The 22419-nt window shown below is 45.2% G+C and overlaps 1 protein-coding gene across 1 annotated transcript in view; it reads left to right on the top strand.

Annotated features, from left to right (window-relative positions):
* LOC140390318 (uncharacterized) overlaps positions 1-22419 on the top strand; it is a 408192-nt gene that overhangs the window by 528 nt on the left and 385245 nt on the right. Inside the window, exons 3-7 of the mRNA XM_072475373.1 lie at positions 1130-1156; positions 10769-10804; positions 16804-16830; positions 17591-17617; positions 18202-18234. Of these exons, the coding sequence (XP_072331474.1) occupies positions 10771-10804; positions 16804-16830; positions 17591-17617; positions 18202-18234 (121 nt within the window). The 5' untranslated portion in view covers positions 1130-1156; positions 10769-10770. The remainder of the gene's footprint in view (positions 1-1129; positions 1157-10768; positions 10805-16803; positions 16831-17590; positions 17618-18201; positions 18235-22419) is intronic.

Here is a 22419-nt window from a genome sequence, read left to right as displayed (position 1 = left end):
ACTTTTTCCAGGGACCGACGATTCAGATACCACCTAAAAAAAACGTTTCCACGTTTCCTTCCCGAGCAACTCAATTCTGATTAACCAAGCCTACGGCGGCGAGCCTCTGGGAATGCTCCTAAGAAAGTAAAGATTTGTACCCCATTCTCAGAAGTGGGTTAACTGAAGTAGTTTGTTTGCGTATCCATTCTTCCACGCTTGCCGCAAGTATGCACAATCAGGACGAAAGGTTTCAGGATATGTAATCAGAGGACAATACTAGACTGTCGCAGGTAGTGCTCCAGGTGTCGCGTGCACGAAATTTAGACGCAGGCTTCGTTCGCGATTCAAATTGCGGAGGGGTAGCCACCTCAATTTTATTGGCAATGTTATAGTTTTATTGTTTCCCTGAGCATAGATTTCAAGACGGTGTCGGGAAAATGCTCTAACAAAGCGAGGAAAGAGGCATTGCGGCGGGAAGGGTAATCAGTTCCACCTCTATCTACGCACTGTAGAATTTCACGGAAGTGAAACGTCTTCTAGCCAGCCAGAAATGATTTCACTCCGCTGCTGAAACGAAAACCTTTCCACGAAAATACATGGTGAATCGGGAAGCACGTACCAGAAGGAGAGTGCTGTCTTGCGTTAGAGGGACTGTGATATTAAACTATAAAATGTGTGAGCACGTAAAGACAATAAATGATCAAAAGTTGAGAGACAGAAGCGCTATGAATACAACGTTTTAGCTGCAGCTCAAGTCCGTTTACATTGAAACAGTGACTATCATCTAGAGTCCAAATATAAATCTGCACGAAGACAAATATTTCAACCATAACGTGGTGATAGGAAACTGTAAGCAATTTCAAAAGATTGCATGACATGTTTCTCGTTGTACGCACAGCTCAGCACATTTCTTTGAATTAATGCTTGACTGCAAGTTCACTGGGGTCACCGCGAGAAATATGAACAGAACATGGAAAGTAAATGTCCGGAATTTTGCGCCTAGTTCCATGTTAGTTATCGATCAACTTCACAGTAAGTTATATAGAACTAACAACTATTTATTTACCACGTTGTCTTTAAAATGAACGCCTGAAATCCTGTATGCCAGCAGCCACAGACTTGTTTTTTTTGCATTTCCATAATATAGATGCAAGGTTACGTGAAGCTAAATCAGGTGAACTGCATACCTATTCCCATCGTAGCATAATTTCCGCATTTATATGGACATAGATAACAGTTTGAAGGAACAATAGAACCAACGTAAATAAACAATTAAAGTGACGTCAGTTGAGATATCGGAATGAGCCAATCGATTTTCTACTGTTTGTAATATGTGTCACAGTGGCTGAGAGATGTTGCATGTCCACCCTTGTATCCAACGGATTGACTGTGAAGAGGATTTTGCACATAATTTCAAGATATCAAAGCAGATTCCTAATCTGGGCTGCAAATTCATAATCTGCACTAGTAACACAAAATTGACGCACTTTAAAAAGCAAAATTGACCTCAATTCGAGAGAGAAAAGTAAATTAGTCTTCAACATGCTTCTAGAAAACATCATAACTTGGCAGATTGATTTTAAAATCGGTTCCTTAAGAACCAGATACATTGCTGCGCAGAAGGAGGTGAAGAATATTTCCCGTGAACCTGGTTAGAATTCCAGGTAGGGTGGTAGGCCTTTGATTGAATGAGGAACTCTAATTGTCTGTGCATCACAAGGAACAGTTATATATATCCTTCCCCCAGCTATTGTGACCCACTCCAGGGGCAGCGCTGGTATAGCATCCGCTTCCCCTCCTACACCTCAGAGTACGAGATACCCTGATGGCTGTGGGTGGAGCGTCCTCCAACTTGAAGGAGCATCTCACAGAATATAAACCCCGACCTGGAAGCAGTTCGGGGAAGGAGACCCTGTGGGGAGCAGGGAGGAATGATTACTGTGACTAGTGTGAAATACATTGAGTAGTACCCTGTCAGGCTGGCCTTTTTCTGGAGTCCTTGCCTCCGGCCACACTGGGCATGTGGAAGAAGATGACGTAAGCGGAAAATGCTGCAACCTCGGACCATTTATTAACTATCTCGGAGGCTGACCTCCAGCCGACAGGTATGGCACACATAGCTAAACTACAACTTTTTCACGCCGATTCCGACGATTGGACCCAGTACAAAGAACAAAGAACAAAGAAATGTACAGCACAGAAACAGGCCCTACGGCCCTCCAAGCCCGTGCCGACCATGCTGCCCGACTAAACTACAATCTTCTACACTTCCTGGGTCCGTATCCCTCTCTTCCCATCCTATTCATGTATTTGTCAAGATGCCCCTTAAATGTCACTATCGTCCCTGCTTCCACCACCTCATCCGGTAGCGAGTTCCAGGCACCCACTCCCCTCTGCGTAAAAAACTTGCCTCGTACATCTACTCTAAACCTTGCCCCTCTCACCTTAAACCTATGCCCCCTTGTAATTGACCCCTCTACCCTGGGGAAAAGCCTCTGACTATCCACTCTGTCTATGCCCCTCATAATTTTGTATACCTCTATCAGGTCTCCCCTCAACCTCCTTCGTTCCAGTGAGAACAAACCGAGTTTATTCAACCGCTCCTCATAGCTAATGCCGTCCATACCAGGCAGCATTCTGGTAAATCTCTTCTGCACCCTCTCTAAAGCCTCCACATCCTTCTGGTAGTGTGGCGACCAGAATTGAACACTATACTCCAAGTGTGGCCTAACTAAGGTTCTATACAGCTGCAACATGACTTGCCAATTCTTATACTCAATGCCCCGGCCAATGAAGGCAAGCATGCCGTATGCCTTCTTGACTACCTTCTCCACCTGTGTTGCCCCTTTCAGTGACCTGTGGACCTGTACTCCTAGATCTCTTTGACTTTCAATACTCTTGAGGGTTCTACCATTCACCGTATATTCCCTACGTGCATTAGATCTTCCAAAATGCATTACCTCACATCTGTCCGGATTAAACTCCATCTGCCATCTCTCCGCCCAAGTCTGCAAACAATCTAAATCCTGCTGTATCCTCCGACAGTCCTCATCGCTATCCGCAATTCCACCAACCTTTGTGTCGTCTGCAAATTTACTAATCAGACCAGTTACATTTTCCTCCAAATCATTTATATATACTACAAAGAGCAAAGGCCCCAGCACTGATCCCTGTGGAACACCACTGGTCACAGCCCTCCAATTAGAAAAGCGTCAATTAGAAAAAAGTCAAAAGACGTCAACTTTTTTCCCCACGATTGCCATCACAAGTGACGAGTGACAGACCGTCACCATACTGACCGCCGTTGGGTGCCCGCCATATTCACTAATCAGGAACTTGACTTGCCCAGACAGGCCAGATGAGATACCGTTCGCCACGCTGATCGACCGGGTGGGCCATCAGCTAAGTCCATGGCCCCCGATTATGGTCGAACAGCACCGTTTCCATAGTACTTTACAGATGCCGGTGGAATCCACTAATACATACCGAATGCGATTACGTGGACTCACTGACCTCTGCGAGTTCGCAGTTGCCCTGGGTGAAGAGCTGCAGGACCACTTCGTTTGCGGACTTCAGGAACGGGAGATGCCCCGGAAACTGTTAATGGAGACACCTCTGACCGGGCTACCGACATAGCGCTCACCCCGGAAAGCGTCGACCATGGGCTCCAGGAACTCTAGGCCTGGAGGTCCTGACATTGGGCATCCTCAAAACCATCAGCCAACGGCTACTGTAAGCAAGGTAATGGGTACTTCCCAGTCGGAAGTCACTCAGGTCCTGCAACCGAAGGCGTGACTCGTCCCGGAGGAGCCATGGATTTTCCACGACTCAGCATTCCAGGATGGCAGGTGCCAGTATAGAATGGGATGCCAGGGCCAGGCAGTAGGCTCCGGGTAATCGCATAAGGGCGTCTTTCACCGGCAATGGACAAGTCGCCATTTCCTGCCGAGCGGTCCTGGACGGTGATCAGCAAACCCTACCGCTGCCTTGTGTGACCAGAACAGGCCCCAGGACAGCACTTAAAAGGACTTGGAGGGCTGTGACCAGTGGTGTTCCACAGGGATCAGTGCTGGGACCTTTGCTCTTTGTAGTATATATAAATGATTTGGAGGAAAATGTAAGTGGTCTGATTAGTAAGCTTGCAGACGACACAAAGGTTGGTGGAATTGCGGATAGCGATGAGGACTGTCGGAGGATACAGCAGGATTTAGATTGTCTGGAGACTTGGGCGGAGAGATGGCAGATGGAGTTTAATCCGGACAAATGTGAGGTAATGCATTTTGGAAGGTCTAATGCAGGTAGCTAATATACAGTGAATGGTAGAACCCTCAAGAGTATTGAAAGTCAAAGAGATCTAGGAGTACAGGTCCACAGGTCATTGAAAGGGGCAACACAGGTGGAGAAGGTAGTCAAGAAGGCATACGGCATGCTTGCCTTCATTGGCCGGGGCATTGAGTATAAGAATTGGCAAGCCATGTTGCAGCTGTATAGAACCTTAGTTAGGCCACACTTGGAGTATAGTGTTCAATTCTGGTCGCCACACTACCAGAAGGATGTGGAGGCTTTAGAGAGGGTGCAGAAGAGATTTACCAGAATGTTGCCTGGTATGGAGGGCATTAGCTATGAGGAGCGATTGAATAAACTCGGTTTGTTCTCACTGGAACGAACGAGGTTGAGGGGAGACCTGATAGAGGTATACAAAATTATGAGGGGCATAGACAGAGTGGATAGTCAGAGGCTTTTCCCCAGGGTAGAGGGGTCAATTACTAGGGGGCATAGGTTTAAGGTGAGAGGGGCAAGGTTTAGAGTAGATGTACGAGGCAAGTTTTTTACGCAGAGGGTAGTGGGTGCCTGGAACTCGCTACCGGAGGAGGTAGTGGAAGCAGGGACGACAGGGACATTTAAGGGGCATCTTGACAAATATATGAATAGGATGGGAAGAGAAGGATACGGACCCAGGAAGTGTAGAAGATTGTAGTTTAGTCGGGCAGCATGGTCGGCGCGGGCTTGGAGGGCCGAAGGGCCTGTTCCTGTGCTGTACATTTCTTTGTTCTTTTTTCTTTGTTCTTTGTTGACTCGCCATCCGAACAGTTCTTCAGCCATTAGAGGTTTGCGACACGGAGGCCCGACTGGCCACTTATGCTGGGGATCAATTAGAAATAGACGGCAGCGCCCATTTGCCCATGGCAATCTCCAATTTGAAAGAAAGGAGGTAGAATCAGATGCAAAGGTGTTACAGTTAAACACAGGTAACTACAGGGGCATGAGGGAGGAACTGACAAAAATCGACTGGGAGCAGAGCCTAGTGGGAAAGACAGTAGAACAGTAATGGCAGGAGTTTCAGGGAGTAATTGAGGACACGGTACAGAGGTTCATCCCAAAGAAAAGAAACGTTATCAGAGGGCGGATTAGGCAGCCATGGCTGGCAAAGGAAGTTAGAGAATGCATCAAAGCAAAAGAGAAAGCCTATAATGTGGCAAAGAGTAGTGGGAAGTCAGAAGATTGGGAAGGCTACAAAAACAAACAGAGGATAACAAAGAGAGAAATAAGGAAAGTGAGGATCAAATATGAAGGTAGGCTAGCCAGTAACATTAGGAATGATAGTAAAAGTTTCTTTAAATACATTAAAAGAAAATGGGTGGCAAAGGTTGACATTGGGCCGCTCCAAAATGACGCTGGTAATCTAGTGATGGGAGACAAGGAAAAAGCTGAGGAACTAAATCAGTACTTTGCGTCAGTCTTCACAGTAGAAGACATGAGTAATATCCCAACAATTCCGGAGAGTCAGGGGGCAGAGTTGAATATGGTAGCCATCACAAAGGAGAAAGTGCTAGAGAAATTAAGAGGTCTAAAAATTGATAAATCTGCGGGCCCAGATGGGCTACATCCTCGAGTTCTAAAGGAGATGGCTGAAGAAATAGTTGAGGCGTTAGTTATGATCTTTCAAAAGTCACTGGAGTCAGGGAAAGTCCCAGAGGATTGGAAAATCGCTGTTGTAACCCCCCTGTTCAAGAAGGGAAGAAGGAAAAAGATGGAAAATTATAGGCCAATTAGCCTAACCTCGGTTGATGGCAAGATTCTAGAATCCATTGTTAAGGATGAGATTTCTAAATTCTTGGAAGTGCAGGGTCGGATTCGGACAAGTCAGCATGGATTTTGTAAAGGGAGGTCGTGCCTGACAAACCTGTTAGAGTTCTTTGAAGTGATAAAAAATAGGTTAGACCAAGGAGAGCCAATGGATGTTATCTATCTTGACTTCCAAAAGGCCTTTGATAAGGTGCCTCACGGGAGACTGCTCAGTAAGATAAGGGCCCATGGTATTCGAGGCAAGGTACTAACATGGATTGACGATTGGCTGTCAGGCAGACGGCAGAGAGTTGGGATAAAAGGTTCTTTTTCGGAATGGCAACCGGTGACGAATAGGGTTCAGTGTTGGGGCCACAGCTGTTCTCTTTATATATTAACGATCTAGATGACGGGACTGGGGGCATTCTGGCGAAGTTTGCCGATGATAAAAAGGTAGGTGGAGAGGCAGGTAATATGGAGGAGGTGGGGAGGCTGCAGAAAGATTTAGACAGTTTAGGAGAGTGGTCCAAGAAATGGCTGATGAAATTCAACGCGGGCAAGTGCGAGGTCTTGCACTTTGGAAAAAAGAATAGATTCGTGGACTATTTTCTAAACGGTGACAAAATTCATAATGATGAAGTGCAAATGGACTTGGGAGTCCTAGTCCAGGATTCTCTAAAGGTAAACTTGCAGGTTGAGTCCGTAATTAAGAAAGCAAATGCAATGTTGTCATTCATCTCAAGAGGCTTGGAATATAAAAGCAGGGATGTACTTCTGAAACTTTATAAAGCATTAGTTAGGCCCCATTTAGAATACTGTGAGCAATTTTGGGCCCCACACCTCAGGAAGGACATACTGGCATTGGAGCGGGTCCAGCGGAGATTCACACGGATGATCCCAGGAATGGTAGGCCTAACATACGATGAACGTCTGAAGATCCTTGGATTATATTCATTGGCGTTTAGGAGGTTGAGGGGAGATCTAATTGAAACTTACAAGATAATGAATGGCTTAGATAGGGTGGATGTAGGGAAGTTGTTCCCATTCGCAGGGGAGACTAGGACCCGGGGGCACGGCCTTAGAATAAAAGGGAGTCACTTTAGAACAGAGATGAAGAGACATTTCTTCAGCCAGAGAGTGGTGGCTCTGTGGAATTCATTGCCACAGAGGGCGGTGGAGGCCGGAACGTTGAGTGTCTTTAAGACAGAAGTTGATAAATTCTTGATTTCTCGAGGAATTAAGGGCTATGGAGAGAGAGCGGGTAAATTGAGTTGAAATCAGCCATGATTGAATGGTGGAGTGGACTCGATGGGCCGAATGGCCTTACTTCCGCTCCTATATCTTATGGTGTTATGGTCCTATGGCATTCGGAGACCAGCCCCGTGCCTACTGGTGTCTGTGGTAAAGGGCCCAGCTTATTACGGTGATTGGCTGCGTCACCTTTATTTGGATTGGCAACCGGTGTGCCAGATGCACCCCCTTGGACCTGATGGACTGCTCTCCAATTTCCCTCCAGTTCTCGGCGAAGTCCCCGGGAAGAATAAAGGAGCCATGGCCACGATCAATATGGAGGAAAACGCCCAGCCCCGATATTTTTGTGCCTGCCCGGTCCCGTACCCACTTTGGACCAATGTAGAACAGGTTTTGGACCGTTTGCAGCAGCTGGGAATTATTCGCCCTGCCCACTATATCGATTGCGCCGTACCCCTAGTGCCTGAGTGCAGCCCGATGAGTCGGTGCGGCTCTGTGGGGACCATAAAATGATCGTACATCTGATTTCCTGACTTGACATTTACATGGTCCCTCGGATCGTGGATCCCTACTTCCGGGTCACTGGAGGAAAAACGTTCACTTAGCTAGAACTGGGCCGCGCATTCTTGATGCTGGTGCTCGAGAATGTTCCCGGAAATATGTGACAATCAATACCAATTGGGGATTGTATGAATATACGCGGTCGGCTTTCCGAGTCTCCTCAGCTTGTGCGATATTCCAGAGGGTTATGGACAACATTTTACGAGGGTTGCCAAGGGTGGGCGTCTACATGGACGATGTTTTCATCACCAGGTCCTCGCATTACGAACACATGGGCAACCTAACCGAGGTCCTCGAGCAGTTTCCTGAGGCCGCTGTCAGTCTCCGGAGCCATGCCATGTGCCGGAGGTCACGTATCTTGGCTACTGGATAGACAGCAGAGGCCTCAATCCAGTGGAGGAAAAGGTTCAGGCGATTCACCAAGTGCGCATCTCTAAGTGACTGAATGGAGCTCCGCTCTTTCCTGGTGACCTAATACGGGAAGATCATGCCCACAATGATCTCGCTGCTCAGTCTGCTCCATCAACTGATGAAGAAGGGACAGAGGTGGGACTATGACCTCCCGCACAGAAGGCGTATCACGACGAGAAGCAGCAGCTCTCATCAGAGAAACTGCTTACACATTTCACCCGGACAAGCCTCTGCTCGTCGCATGCGACGCTTCCCCAGACAGCTTCTGGCGGTCCCGGCATATTGCCTGCCCAACGGCCCAACGGAGCGACCGACAGCTCATACGTCCCATAGGCTGGCATACGGCCAGCCCAACTACGCCCAGATAGAGATGGAAGGTTTGGCATTCATGTTCGCGGTGAGGAAATTCCTCGAGTACGTTTGTGGGAGTAGGTTCGCCGACCGCACGCCCATGCCCTGGTTATTATGGAAAGATTGGGTGATTGCACCGATGCACCTGCCTGGGCTAACGGTGGGCCCTGCTTCTGACGGTCTATGAGTACACAATGGAGCATCGCCCGGTCACAAGAATCCCACGCAGATGCGTTCAGATGCCTGCCATTACCCACGAAGCCGCCGGTTCCTGCCGCAACTGTTAAGGTGAGCGCCTCTCCCCATTTCATGGGTGCTTTGTCACTAATCGCAGCTCACATCTGAGAATGGACCCTTGGCGACCCCGGGTTTTCGACGGTCCGACATATGGTCCAATACGGGGCCCGACGTACGGCGAAACCAGACGGGATGAGGGCTTAAACAGCCTAGCTACTCGAGATGAATTTCTAGACGGCATCCACCTGTAGTGGACGCGATTGGACGCGAGTGGACGCCCTACTCAAACGGGGGCGCGCGGCCTGGAAACAGACTTCCATAATGGGCACCCCGGATTGGCCAAGATGAAAATGTTGGCACGCAGCAACGTTTGGTGGCCCGGACAGGATGCTGAGATCGAGTGTGTGGCCCAAATTTGCACCCCATTGCAGGAACACCAGAAGATCCCACCTGCGGTCCAGATGCACACCTAGCAGTCGCCCGGGAAGCCGTGGTCCCGTGTATACATCGACATTATTGACTCCTTTCAGTGGGCCAGATTCATTATATTAGTGGACGCACATTCAACTGTCTGGAAGTACACTGGATCCCCGTGACGACGGCACGAGCAACTCCGGACCGATCGAGGGCTACTTCTAGCATGCACCGACTGCCCGAAGTCCTGGCGTCCAAAAATGGGTCGGAGTTCTGAAGCCAGGACTTCGCTATTTTCATTCCCATGCATGGCATTATCAAGTGCGGATGCACCAGTGCCACCAGTCTCCAATAGGCTAGGCGTACAAGCGGTAGAACTGAGCCATGAGAAAGAAGAGAGGAACCAGGGACCCACCGACCGTTCTGCCACCAGTTGAACGTCGTGACGGCGGGGCCTGGGGCGGCTGTGGACCCGGCCTGCGACAGGGTAGACAGAGAGACGGATTCCGAAATGAACATTGGACCACTCGGCGTGGATACGCCGGTTTGAATTGTAACTGTAGTCTGACCGGCGTTTCCCGGTACGCTACACACCTCCCCCGGGTGTACTGTCTCTGGATTCCGCCCACAACCCAAGCGGTCATTTCTACGGACTTGGGGAGGGGTTGTTACGACCCCCTACAGGGACACAGCTTGTATAGCATCTATTTCCCCTACTGCACCTCAGAGCACGAGCAGTCCAGGTGTCTAGCGGGCGGAGTTTACTCCTAATTGGAGGATCTCGCCACAGATTAGAAACACCGACCTTTAAGCAGTTCGGGATGGAGACCCTGCGGGGAGTGGACGGTGGAGAGGAGAGTTATTGTGTTTAGTGAGGACTAAATTGAGTTGTACCCTCCCTGTAACGTGGTTTCCCGTGAAACCATTGCCTCCGCCCCCAACACGAACAAGGCGCACTTCCCGTCCACGATTCCCAATACCCCCCCCCCCCCCCCCCCCCCACCCCTCTGCGCACCAACACACTTGGTTTTCCGACAGGCAGACCATTAAATTAGACATTTCATTATGAATGATAGGTACCGAAGTTGCATATGGCTATCAGCGACATGCTCAAAATCCGAGTCTTCAGAACAACATAAAGTTTAGGTACATAATAGCAATCATGTCAGCGTTCATAAAGAAGCTGGATTTAAATTCCGTCCATAGAGATGTGCGGTTTCCAATGCTTTCAGTAACTGGTGTTGATGTAAAATTAGATATTGCTTCATTCATGGCATTCGTCCGGTGTTACCCATAACCTGTGTTTTTCGCAACATCCCACGTAAGTATTTAAGGTACTCCCAGCTTTTGTTACCAGGAGAGAGACGGGAGTCCGAATCCTTCCCCGTTAAATCTGAAGTAAATCATTTTTACACACACATAATGGCCGACAATTATGTCAACTCTCATTTTCACATAATGAGCAGAAATATTTAATGTTCACATTTTGTTTCAGAAATGGAACAATTAGAAGCAATTCGCAAAGATGTTGGTAAGATTTGATTTTGATCGACTTCTCCAAAACAGCAAAGGGCGCGGGCATTTAATTTCAATGGGACAATGTGTTTCTTTTACCACTCAGTGCTCGTATAAAATACGACCAATTTGCCGACAGACTACTTCGAAATATTTCCTTATGCTTATTCTCTATTCCTTCGTGATAAAAGCAGGTTCACATATGTCCGTGAATTTACAGTCGCGTATTGCAGTCATATATTTACAAATTGTCGTGCTGCATTTTGAATTCTATTTTGTGAAAATCTTCCTGACATATGAAACGAAACCGAATAACTTCCAAATTACTTTGTTGTCATTTTAGAAGGAGGAGGTATATGATTAAGTGCATACTTCAATCAGACAACGTTCTCTGGAGAAAACAAAGAAAAACAAGTTAATTTAATAAGATAGAAAATAGTGAGCAATATCCTGGTGTATTTCGAAGGACTACATCTGCAGGAATTGCGCCCAATTACAGCTTCTCACAGACCGTATGGATAAGTTGAAGCAGCTGTTGGCTGCACGTAGGAGCGTGAAGGTGGTGGAAAGCGTCACAGACAGGAGTTTTATTGATGTGGTAACATCCAAGGTGCAAGCAGATAGATGGGCGACCGCTAGAAGTGGCAGATAGTTAGTGCAGGAATCCCCTGTGGTCGTCCCCCTCTCTAAGAAATATACCGTTTGGATATTGTTGGTGGGTGTGGCTTATCAGGGGACAACAGCAGCAGCAGTCAGGGTGGTGGCACCACAGTCGGCTGTGTTGTTAAACAGCGCGGGACAAAGAGCACTAGAGCAATAGTTATAGTGGACTCTATATTTCGGCGTATAGGTAGGCGATTCTGTGGACGTGAATGGCAGTCCAGCATGGTATTTCTCCTCCCAGGTGTCAAGGTCGAAGTTCAGGATGTCTCTGAACAGGTAGTAAACATTCTAAAGGGAGTGGGAAAACAGCCACAGGTCAGGGCACAAATTGTTACTATCTACATAGACATGAAGAGTGACGATATTCTGCAGCAGCAGTTTAAGGAATTGGGTAGAAAGTTAAAAAGCAGAACCTCGAGGGTAGTCATCTCAGGAATAACCCTTGTGCCACCCTCCAGTCAGGCTAGAAATAGGAAGAGAGTATGGCTCATCACGTGGCTGAAGACCTGGTAGGAGGGAGAGTTTCAAATATCTGGACCATTGGGACCTCTTCCAGGGCAGGTAGGACCTGTACACGAAGCACGGGTTGTATCTGAAACACAGGGGCATAAATAACCAAGCTGGACGGTTTGCTAGTATCATCCGGGAGAATTTAAACTAGTTTAGCAGGGGGGTGGGAAGCAAAGCAAAGGTGAGTTAACGGGAATTAAAGAGTAAGGCGAGTAAGACTCATACGAAGATCAGGCAGGTTGTGGTTGCTCATCAAAGAGGGCCTGGTGGACCTAAGTGTATTTGTTTCAATGCTAGACATGTAACAGATAAGGCAGATCAACGTAGAGCTTCGATTAGTGCTTGTAACTATGATGCTGTTGCCATTACAGAGAATTGGTTAAGGGATGGACAGGATTGGCAGCTTGGCGTTCCATGATACAGATGTTTGATGCGTAGTGGGAGATGCAAAATGGGTGGGGGAGTTGCACTCCTGATTATGGAGAATACCACAGATGTACTGCGGGAGAACACCAGGGATGGCTCATACTGCCGGGCAATATGATAGAGACCAGGAATAGGGAGGGTGTAGTCACAATGTAGGGAGTTTACTATAAAACCTCCCAACAGTCAGAGGAAGATAGAGAAGCAGATATGTTGGTAGACTTTTGGCATGGTGAAAACGTGACAGGGTTGTTGTGGATGATTTTAAGTAACTCAGATTGACTGGGACTCACTTAGTGCCAGGGGCGTCGATGGGGCAGAGCTTGCATGAAGCATCCTGGAAGCCTTATTAAAACAATATGTAGATAGTCCACCTAGCGAAGGAGCAGTACTGGACCTGGCATTGGGGAATCGGCCGAGCCAGGTGGTCGACGTTTCAGTGGGGAAGCAGTTCGGAAACAGTGATCACAGTTAAGTAAGCTTTAAGATACTGGTGGATAAAGATAAGTGTAGTCTTCAGCTGAAGGTGCTAAATTGGCGGAAGGCTAATTACAACAATATTAGGCATGAATAAAGATTGGGGGCAGATGTTTGAGGGCAAATCGTCACCTGGCATGTGGGAGGCTTTCGAGTGTATACGAATTCAGGAAGAGGGCGTTCTGTCAGGATTATAGGAAGGACGTGGAGGCTTTGGAGCGGGTGCAGAGGAGATTTACCAGAATGTTGCCTGGTATGGAGGGAAAATCTTATGAGGAAAGGCTGACGGACTTGAGGTTGTTTTCGTTGGAGAGAAGAAGGTTAAGAGGAGACTTAATAGAGGCATACAAAATGATCAGGGGGTTGGATAGGGTGGACAGTGAGAGCCTTCTCCCGCGGATGGATATGGCTGGCACGAGGGGACATAACTTTAAACTGAGGGGTAATAGATATAGGACAGAGGTCAGAGGTAGGTTCTTTACGCAAAGAGTAGTGAGGCCGTGGAATGCCCTACCTGCTACAGTAGTGAACTCGCCAACATTGAGGGCATTTAAAAGTTTATTGGATAAACATATGGATGATAATGGCATAGTGTAGGTTAGATGGCTTTTGTTTCAGTGCAACATCGTGGGCCGAAGGGCCTGTACTGCGCTGTATTGTTCTATGTTCTATGTTCTATGTTCTATGATTAAGGATAAGTAAAGCAAATTTCAGCAAACTTGGATGACGAGAGATATTGTGAGCCAAGTCAGCAAGACCAAGGAAGAGTTTGTCAAGGCTAGGAGCCAGGGAACACAGGAAGCAAGTGTGCCGTATGAAGTAACATAAGAACGGCGTCAGGAGAGCTAAAAGGGGTCACGAAAGTAATTGGACAGCAGAATTAAGGACAATCCATGGTTCTTTTCTCCAAATATACTGAACAAAAGGGTAGCCAGGGAGAGGGTTAGCCACGGTAAGGATAGTATTCGAAACCTCTACATGGAGTAAGAGAAAATGGACGAGGAATTAAATGAGTACTTTGTGTCTGTGTTCACCAAAGAGATCGACTTGGTGGATGATGAATCTGGGGAAGGTTGCTTCTGTTGTTTGGGTCATGTTGAGATCAAAAAGGAGGAGGTATTGGGGTCTTGAAAACATTAAGGTAGACAAGTCCCCAGAGCCGAATGGGATATAGCCCAGAATACTGCGAGAGGAAAGGGAGGAAATTGGTGGGGCCTTGCGATAGATTTTTGTATCCACACTGGCTACACGGGCACTGCCAAAGGATTAGAGAATAGCCAATGTTGTCCCTCCGTTTAAGAAGGTCGGCAAGGACAATCCAGGTAATTACAGGCTGGTGACCCTTACGTCATTGGTGGGAAAATTATTTGAGAATATTCTTCGAGACAAAATTATTCCCACTTGGAAATAAGTGGACCTAATAGCATATTTGGTTTTGTTAAGGGGATGTCGTGACTCACTAACTTGGTCGAGATTTTCGAGGAAATAACTGAGATGATTAATGAAGGTCTGGCAGTGGATGTTGTCTACATGGACATCAGTAAGTTCTTTGACAACGCCTCTCATGATAGAATGGTACAGAAGGTGAAATCGCCAGGGATCAGAGGTGAGCTGGAAAGATTAATACAGAACTGGTGCGGACAGAGAAGACAGAGTGTAACAGTGTAATGTTGCGTTTCTGAATGGAGGGCTATGACGCCTGCCGTTCCACAGGGACGAGTGCTGGGACCTTTGCTGTTTGCAATATATAAATGATTTGGAAGAAAATGTGACTGGTTTGATTAGTAAGTTTGCAGGCGACACAAAGGTTGGTGGAATAGCGGATAGAGATGAGGACCGTCAGAGAATACAGCAGGTTAAAGAACGGTTGGAGACTTGGGTGGAAAGATGATAGATGGAGATGCATGTGGACAAATGTGAGGTAATGCATTTTGGGAGGTCTAATACAGTTGGGAAATATACAGTAAATGGCAGAACGCTTAAGAGTATTGACAGGCAGAAGGAGCTGGGTGTATAGGTTCACAGGTCACTAAAAGTGGCAACGCAGGTGGAGAAGGTAGAGAAGAAGGCATATGGCATGCTTACGCTAATCGGCCTGAGAATTGAGTTTAAAAAGTAGCAAGTCATGTTGCAGCTTTATAGAACCTTATTTATATCGCACTTGAAGTATAGTGTTCAATTCTGGTCGCCACAATACCAGAAGGATGTGGAGGCTTTAGAGAGGGTACAGAAAATATTTACCAGGATGTTGCCTGGTATGGAGGGCAGTAGTTATAAGGAGAGATTTGAGAAACTTGGTTTGTTCTCACTGGAACAACGGAGATTGAAGGACAACCTGATAGAGGTTTACAGATTATGAGGGGCATGGACAGAGTGGATAGTCAGAAGCTTTTTCCCAGGATGGAAGAGACGATTGTACGGGGCATAAGTTTAAGGTGCGAGGGATAAGGATTAACGGAGATGTACGAGGATGGTGGGAGCCTGTAACTCGCTGCTGGGGAGGTAGTGGAAGCAGATACGATGGTGAATTTTATGGGGTGTCTTGACAAATACATGAAGACGATGGGAATAGAGCCATATGGTCATGGGAAGGGTAGGGGCTTTTAGTTCAGACGGGCAGCGCGGTTGCTGCAGCCGAACGGCCTCTTGCTGTTGTGTAATTTTCTTTGTTCTTTGTTCTTATATTAGACGAAATGCTGAAAATAATTCAACACAGACACCAGATAGCGATTTAAATTCACATTGTTCCATTTATCCCAGAATCGTTTACATCCATAAAAGCCCTTCAAAGATTTACCACTGCCTCACTATCAGGTTTCATAGATTATCATAGAATTTACAGTGCAGAAGGAGGCCATTCGGCCCATCGAGTCTGCACCGGCTCTTGGAAAGAGCACCGTACCCAAGGTCAACACCACCACCCTATCCCCATAACCCAGTAACCCCACCCAACACTAAGGGCAATTTTGAACACTAAGGGCAAATTATCATGGCCAAACCACCTATCCTGCACATCTTTGGACTGTGGGAGGAAACTGGAGCACCCGTAGGAAACCCACGCACACACGGGGAGGATGTGCAGACTCCGCACAGACAGTGACCCAAGCCGGAATCGAACCTGGGACCCTGGATCTGTGAAGCAATTGTGCTATCCACAAGGCTACCGTGCTGCCCCGTTTCCTTGACTACCTTAGTTCAATTTCAAACAGGCGTCTTCTGGTGAACGACAAGCATGAATTATATGCTTTATTGCAGATTCTATCTCTCTCGGGCTTCCAAGATCGACACCCTAAACGCACTTTGACTTCAATTTTAGAGAAAACATATGAGATCCATTAACTCAGCCCCCGGTAGGTCTGCAGGGTTTGTAATTATAGAAATTGGTTCTTCTGGCAGTAGTATGTGGTATAAGGACTCCAATGCCCTACCGTCTGTTTTCCCCTATCACGCTGCGTGTCTCTGGACATCTGTCATCAGTGAGCACACATTGCTTTCTCCCTGTTGATTTTTTTAACTTCACGAAAGAAAGAAAACTTTTCTAACCCACAACTATCATTGCAGAGTTGAAAATCACCGTCACACTTGCATATATACAGATATGACCACATGCTTCCCACCACCCAACAGAGAAATAAGTCGAAATGAAACTAAAATCAAATTAAATGTTTCTTTTACCAAGTATAAATTCAATCCAAATCTGTACATTGTTCCAAAAAAGCATTTCTTGCTGAACAGGGCAGCGGGTCGCATTATCGCATTCTACGACATATGCCATTTGAATCTCAGCTTTCTCGAAATTATTTCGATCAGATACTTGTGCAAACTGTTGGTGAGGTAATTTCACCTTGAATGCTTGGTAATCTAATATGCCAGTGCAATTGCATATATAGGAAAACACCTTTTCTATTGTCAAAATACCGACGACTGCTTGTTTTCTTACAGAGGCACTGCTGCGTCTAAAGGATGAAGGTAGGATGTCGATACATGTTTCATGGCAACGGATGGTAATTTTCACCTTGTGTCGCAATGCCCACAGCATTTAATGGAACTATACGGTAGAAGTGTAATAACAGAGATGCCATAGTCAATTCTTCGTGACAATTTCTTCAGAAACAAAATATCAGTAATTTCCTCCGCGTGTGTTTCGCATTTCCATTTTCGAACACCATCAAAAACTGCAGGCCAAAATGTACTTTGAGTCCCAAATTCCCTAGTTACATGTTGCGCAAAGTTAGGTAAGAGTCACTTTGATAATTCCATATCCCGAATTATGGCGAGATTTGCCGGGCACTGGTTAATGTCGGAATGGCTAAACCGACCTGATTTCTGTTGGCCAGCTTTTTTTTTTAATCCGCACTGTTCAGGCAATCCTTTGCGTTATTGCACCTGAGGCGTTGCTATTGCAGTCGAACCAGTCACTAGCCTCACAGGCTACTGGATTTTGTATTTTGTTAGCAGGACGCACAATTGCACTTGTTGATCAACTGCATCCAGACAAAAATAAAATTGACGTGCAATCAGTTCAGATTTACACCTGGATTCCAGTTGAAATACATTCTGATCATTCTGCAGCGAACAAGGTGCGGAAGAATTTCACTTGTAATAATATAAAATTGGGTTTTTGACTCCAAGCAGCTCGTGGATATTCGAAAAAGGGTGTGTAACACGACTGCATATTCAAGATTTCTGCTCCAACTGATGTGCTGTTTTTTACTTTTACTTTGTTCAGAAATTAGAGAGCTTCGGAAAGCAAACGGTAAATAAGAAACAAGGAAACATTGATGATTATGTAAAAAAGCTTTGGATCGACATTACAAGATCCAACTGCGCCGACAGTAAATTTAGCGGTGAAATATAGAGTAATCGTCATCCTTATAATTAACTACGACGAGAATTTCCCATCAATCTAATTACCTTAAGGGCAGTTTCTAACACTTGACTGCTTTCTGCTTATTGAGTAACTGATTTAACTTTATTTCGATGACGGACTTGGCACGGAAGACAACAGGTCTGTGCATATGTAGTATACTTTATCTATCTATAATCATATACATTTGTAACGGTAGGATGCATGATTGAGATACCATTATATTAAAATACGTCAGTCTTCCATATCCAAGCAAAAACGTGAAGTAAAATTAGTATTATAAATGTATACATACATCAGGTTCATGGGATTCCATTTCCACGTGAATATATTCCCCCATATTCTGCATGTGCAGTTTATACTTTCTTAATTTTTTTGAAAGCAAACATGTGCACCAGGACTTAGTTAGTGCTTATGACAACTCACGCGTTGTTGCAAATTAACACTGAATTGAAACATTTTTGTGTTTTCAGAACTACGAAAGCCATCATTTAGAAAACTACAAAGTAAGGTTGCAGCTGAGTTCTAAATTAATAACACTGCATGTATCTATGATGTGTGGACAGCGCTTGAAATCATTAAAATGCGAACAAAGCATGTTAATATCGGTTAAATAAAAATATACACCAGACACGCGACAAATGCACTGTTGACCTCGTGATATTTTCTTACCTAAAATTGAACACTTTCAAGATTTCCTGAGCATTATTTTCCAAAAAACGTTTTGTAACCACGAATTCTGGGTAAAAAACAGCATACCAATCACGTCAATCTACACGGTCATAATTAAACTTGATTTCAATGATAGCAAACATCACATGATTGCTTATAATGGTATGGTTTTCACTGGGGAGCAATTTTCCGCAACTGAGTATGATTACTGTCCCACTGTGTGGTGTCGCGGTGAAGTACCTTTGCAGCACGATATGCGAGTCTTCATAATACTTTAACTGGCAGTGGCCAAACAGCTGTTTTCAGTAAAATAAATAACATGTTCGATATCTGCTGTGCGTCACACAATGTGCAGTCTCCCACTGGATTATTAGACCTACATGGTCTGTGCCACACTTTCTTGGTGCATCATATCTTAGCTACTGACGTCTCAACTGTGGACATTCTTCCTTGGCAACCTTTTCTGCAGGGACGTTTTCGTCATGACAATTTGATCCAACTGATGCACATCTTCGACGAAAAATTGTTATTGCGATGGCTCCATATTGATAAGAATTAAAAGATGAACTACATGTGACAGTACTTTTTTCGAATGCAATTGTAACACACGGAAATATTTTACCAACTTTCTGCTGTAGCCACTTACTGTGCACCAATACTTTCAGTTGGAATGCCTGCTTTGTGCAAATTTGCGACATAAAATCTGCCCACCACGTTTTAAAATGATATCGAGTCATGGGACTGGGAGAACGACAGAACAACGTTGTTTTCAGGCAAGCTAGGGATTTGTTAAGTCTGATTGTCTCCTGGCGCAAGGGAACGTTTCTTCTCCAATATATGTCTATGATTTCCTTCTTCAACGCTTAATTTATTTTTCAAGTTCTCTGAGAACAAAGCATAGCGAAAATTCATCCTTGAATTTGTTTACTTACAAAACAAGACTGAGTGTCAAGTTTGAATATATTCCTCCTTTGGGTATGTATGTCGTACATTCATGTAATGCAGGCCAGCATTTCTTTCCCATAACCAACTGTCTTTTGGAAGGATTCAATGAAGTTCGAGCTTGATATATGACGTTTTATGTGGTGAAGGTAAACCTTCCGTGCTGCCGGGTAGGGTGTTGCATGATGTTCATCCAGCGGGAGCTCCACGATATTGATCCAGCGGCAGTGAAGGAACGGCGTTATTCTTCGAACTCATAATGTCAGAGATTTAGAGCAGAACATGCAAGTGGTGGCGTCCCCATTTTAATTCTATCCTCGATCTGGATGGCAATGTTCATGGCTGTTTAAAATGTCTCAAGAGGCTGGGTTCGTTCATACTCTGCAACTTTTAGAGAGTATGAACCGCTCCGGTAATGGATGGGGAGAATTTTTGTGGACGAGGCAGAGATCAATTCTGCTGTTTTTTCATGATTGTTGCCGAAATCCTTCAATGTTATTTGAGCTGCATCATCTAACCAAGGGGAGAGTACTCGAACATATTCCTGAACTCTGCCAATTAATTGCTGGACAGAATTTGGAGAGCCAGGAGGTGGTATACTGACTGCAGAATCCCCATATTATCTGATCAAATCAATAATTTTCTTGTGACATCTGCTCCGCGCGAGAGAGGTACTTGCTTTGAAATGTGGTCGATCTAGTTGTTGCGACCCGTCGGTAGAAACTGCATAGGTGGAATAAATAAGGAAATATAGTATAAGAAGTCTGAAGATGCACAAAATAAAGATGCCGATCCTCAAATTTCATAATCTTTATATTTTGTTACAATTTTTCCAATTTAGGCGCAATTTAGTGTGGCCAATCCGCATACTCGGCACGTCTTTGGGTTTTATGGGTGAGACACACGCAGACACGGGGAGAATGTGAAAACTCCACATGCACAATGACGTGCGGGCGGGATTATTAACAGATCCAGGAGCCAATTGGCGAAGGACAATCAGAAAAGTGGACGGAATGCATGGCTCAAAGACAAATGTGCGAAAAGCATCTTCTTATGTGTGTCGCACTGCACCAATCGTGCTAAAGTGTGATCTGTGCCTTTATGTCGGTCTGCAACTGAGTCATGCTGGGACGGTTGATTTTCAAGCTGAAGAATTAGAGAAGTAGAGAGAGTGTTAGCCAAATATTGTCAGCACCTGATATAATTTGGGCAGATTTGGCAAGTCAAATTGAAGAGGCAAAATAAAAGAGGGCAAAGGAATAACAAACAGCGACATGACTATAAGATAGAGGAGCAGTGCGATGCAATTTGTCCATTGAGTGTCATCCACCATTAAATAAAATCATGACTGATCTAATAATATCATCCTCGAATCCACTTTCCCACCTTAACACCATAACCCTTGACCACCTTACTGATTAACATTCTTCCTATCTCATACTTCACAGCCTTCTGCAATGAGCAATCCCAGAGATGCGCTACCTTCTCAGTGAAGACGTCATACTTCTCTCTCTTAAATGGCGATCCCTCGCTCTGAAAATATGCGCTCTGCTCCTAGACTGTCCCAAAATGTCAGAACAAAAATCAGCATGTGCCTGTCAAGCGGCTAGAGAATACCATATGTCAGCATTGGCAATCTCTTCATTACTTCTAAATACCATGTAGCACAGTCCTAAACCACTCACGATCTCGCCATAATATCCGCCCCCCCCCCCCCATCGAAACCCTGTGGCTCCCATACCTGGAACAAATCTAGTGAACCTTCACTGGACCGTCTCCAAAGCAAATATATATTTTCTGAGATAAAGGGACGAAAATTGTTCACAGTATTACAGGTGTAGTATAATTCGTGCCTTGTAAAGTATTAGCAACACTGTCCTAATTGCATATATAGTACCCTTTTTAAATGAAGGCCAACATTCAGATTATTTCTCCTTTTACATGCTGAACCTCCATATTACCTTTTTGTGATATATGCACGTGGGCTCTGAAACCTCTCTCTGGTGTTTTCAAAATACTTTCTCCATTTAAATAATATTCAGGTTCGTTTATCTTACAATCAAATTGCAAACATCACATTTTCGTACACTATATTGAATCTGTCAAGTTTCATCGGACTTGAGTTTTTATATTCCTCTATGAGAAGCTGATATCTTTGTGCCATCCTGAAAACTTTCCTTCCTTCCGATTTTTTGGTAATCTGTCAACATCGAATGAATACATTAATTTCCCTTGGCCAAGCGATTATTAACGAATGTTCACAATTGTGGCCCCCACACTGATCCATGTGGCATTGCATTAGTTATTGTTTACCAGGCTCAAATGTCCTTTCTTATTCTAAAGCACTGTCTTCTATCAGTTTTCCATTCCTCTACCCATTATAATGTGCTGTCCCAAACACCGTGGACTCTTAGCGTAGCAAGCAGCCTCATTAAATGCGGTGTGGAATTCTAAGTGCCTCGTATTTGCCTTCAATCAATCCTGCATGTTACCGCCGCATGAAATTTCTTAAATTTCACAGTCACCAGTTTTCTTGATCAAGATGTGCTGACTCTGCTTGATTATAGTTTGAGTTTCTAAGTGCTGAGCGATTGCTCAGGTCAGAACTGACTCGAACATATTCCCAATGATAGAGGTTAAATTAAATCGAAGTTGAAAGAACGTAGGAAGATAAGAAGTGGAGCAGGTGTAGGCAATTTAGCTCCTCGAGCCCGCTTTGCGATTCAGTACGACTATGTCTGTTCTCCTCTCGAATCGAGCTCCAGGATAGAGGGGAACACATCTAGTAGTGAATGATCAGATGAGACTAGAGGTTATTAGAAGGTAATAATGGATCAGATTAAAACTTCTGTACCTGGATGCAAGTAGCATTCGAAATAATACAGAAGAACCATGAGCGCACATAGACATCAAATCCACGATTTAATTCCATTGCAGATATTCCTACCACACCTCATGGTTTGGAAACTGAATATTGAAGGATACATTATATTTTGGAAAGATGGGAAGTGATGTAATGGTCGATTGGCGTTCGAGCCCTAATAGTAAACAATTGGTAGGATGGAACACAAAGGAAA

This window comes from Scyliorhinus torazame, chromosome 14 (assembly GCF_047496885.1).
Source record: "Scyliorhinus torazame isolate Kashiwa2021f chromosome 14, sScyTor2.1, whole genome shotgun sequence".
Taxonomy (NCBI): Eukaryota; Metazoa; Chordata; class Chondrichthyes; order Carcharhiniformes; family Scyliorhinidae; genus Scyliorhinus; species Scyliorhinus torazame.
This window is presented reverse-complemented; position numbering and strand designations above follow the sequence as displayed.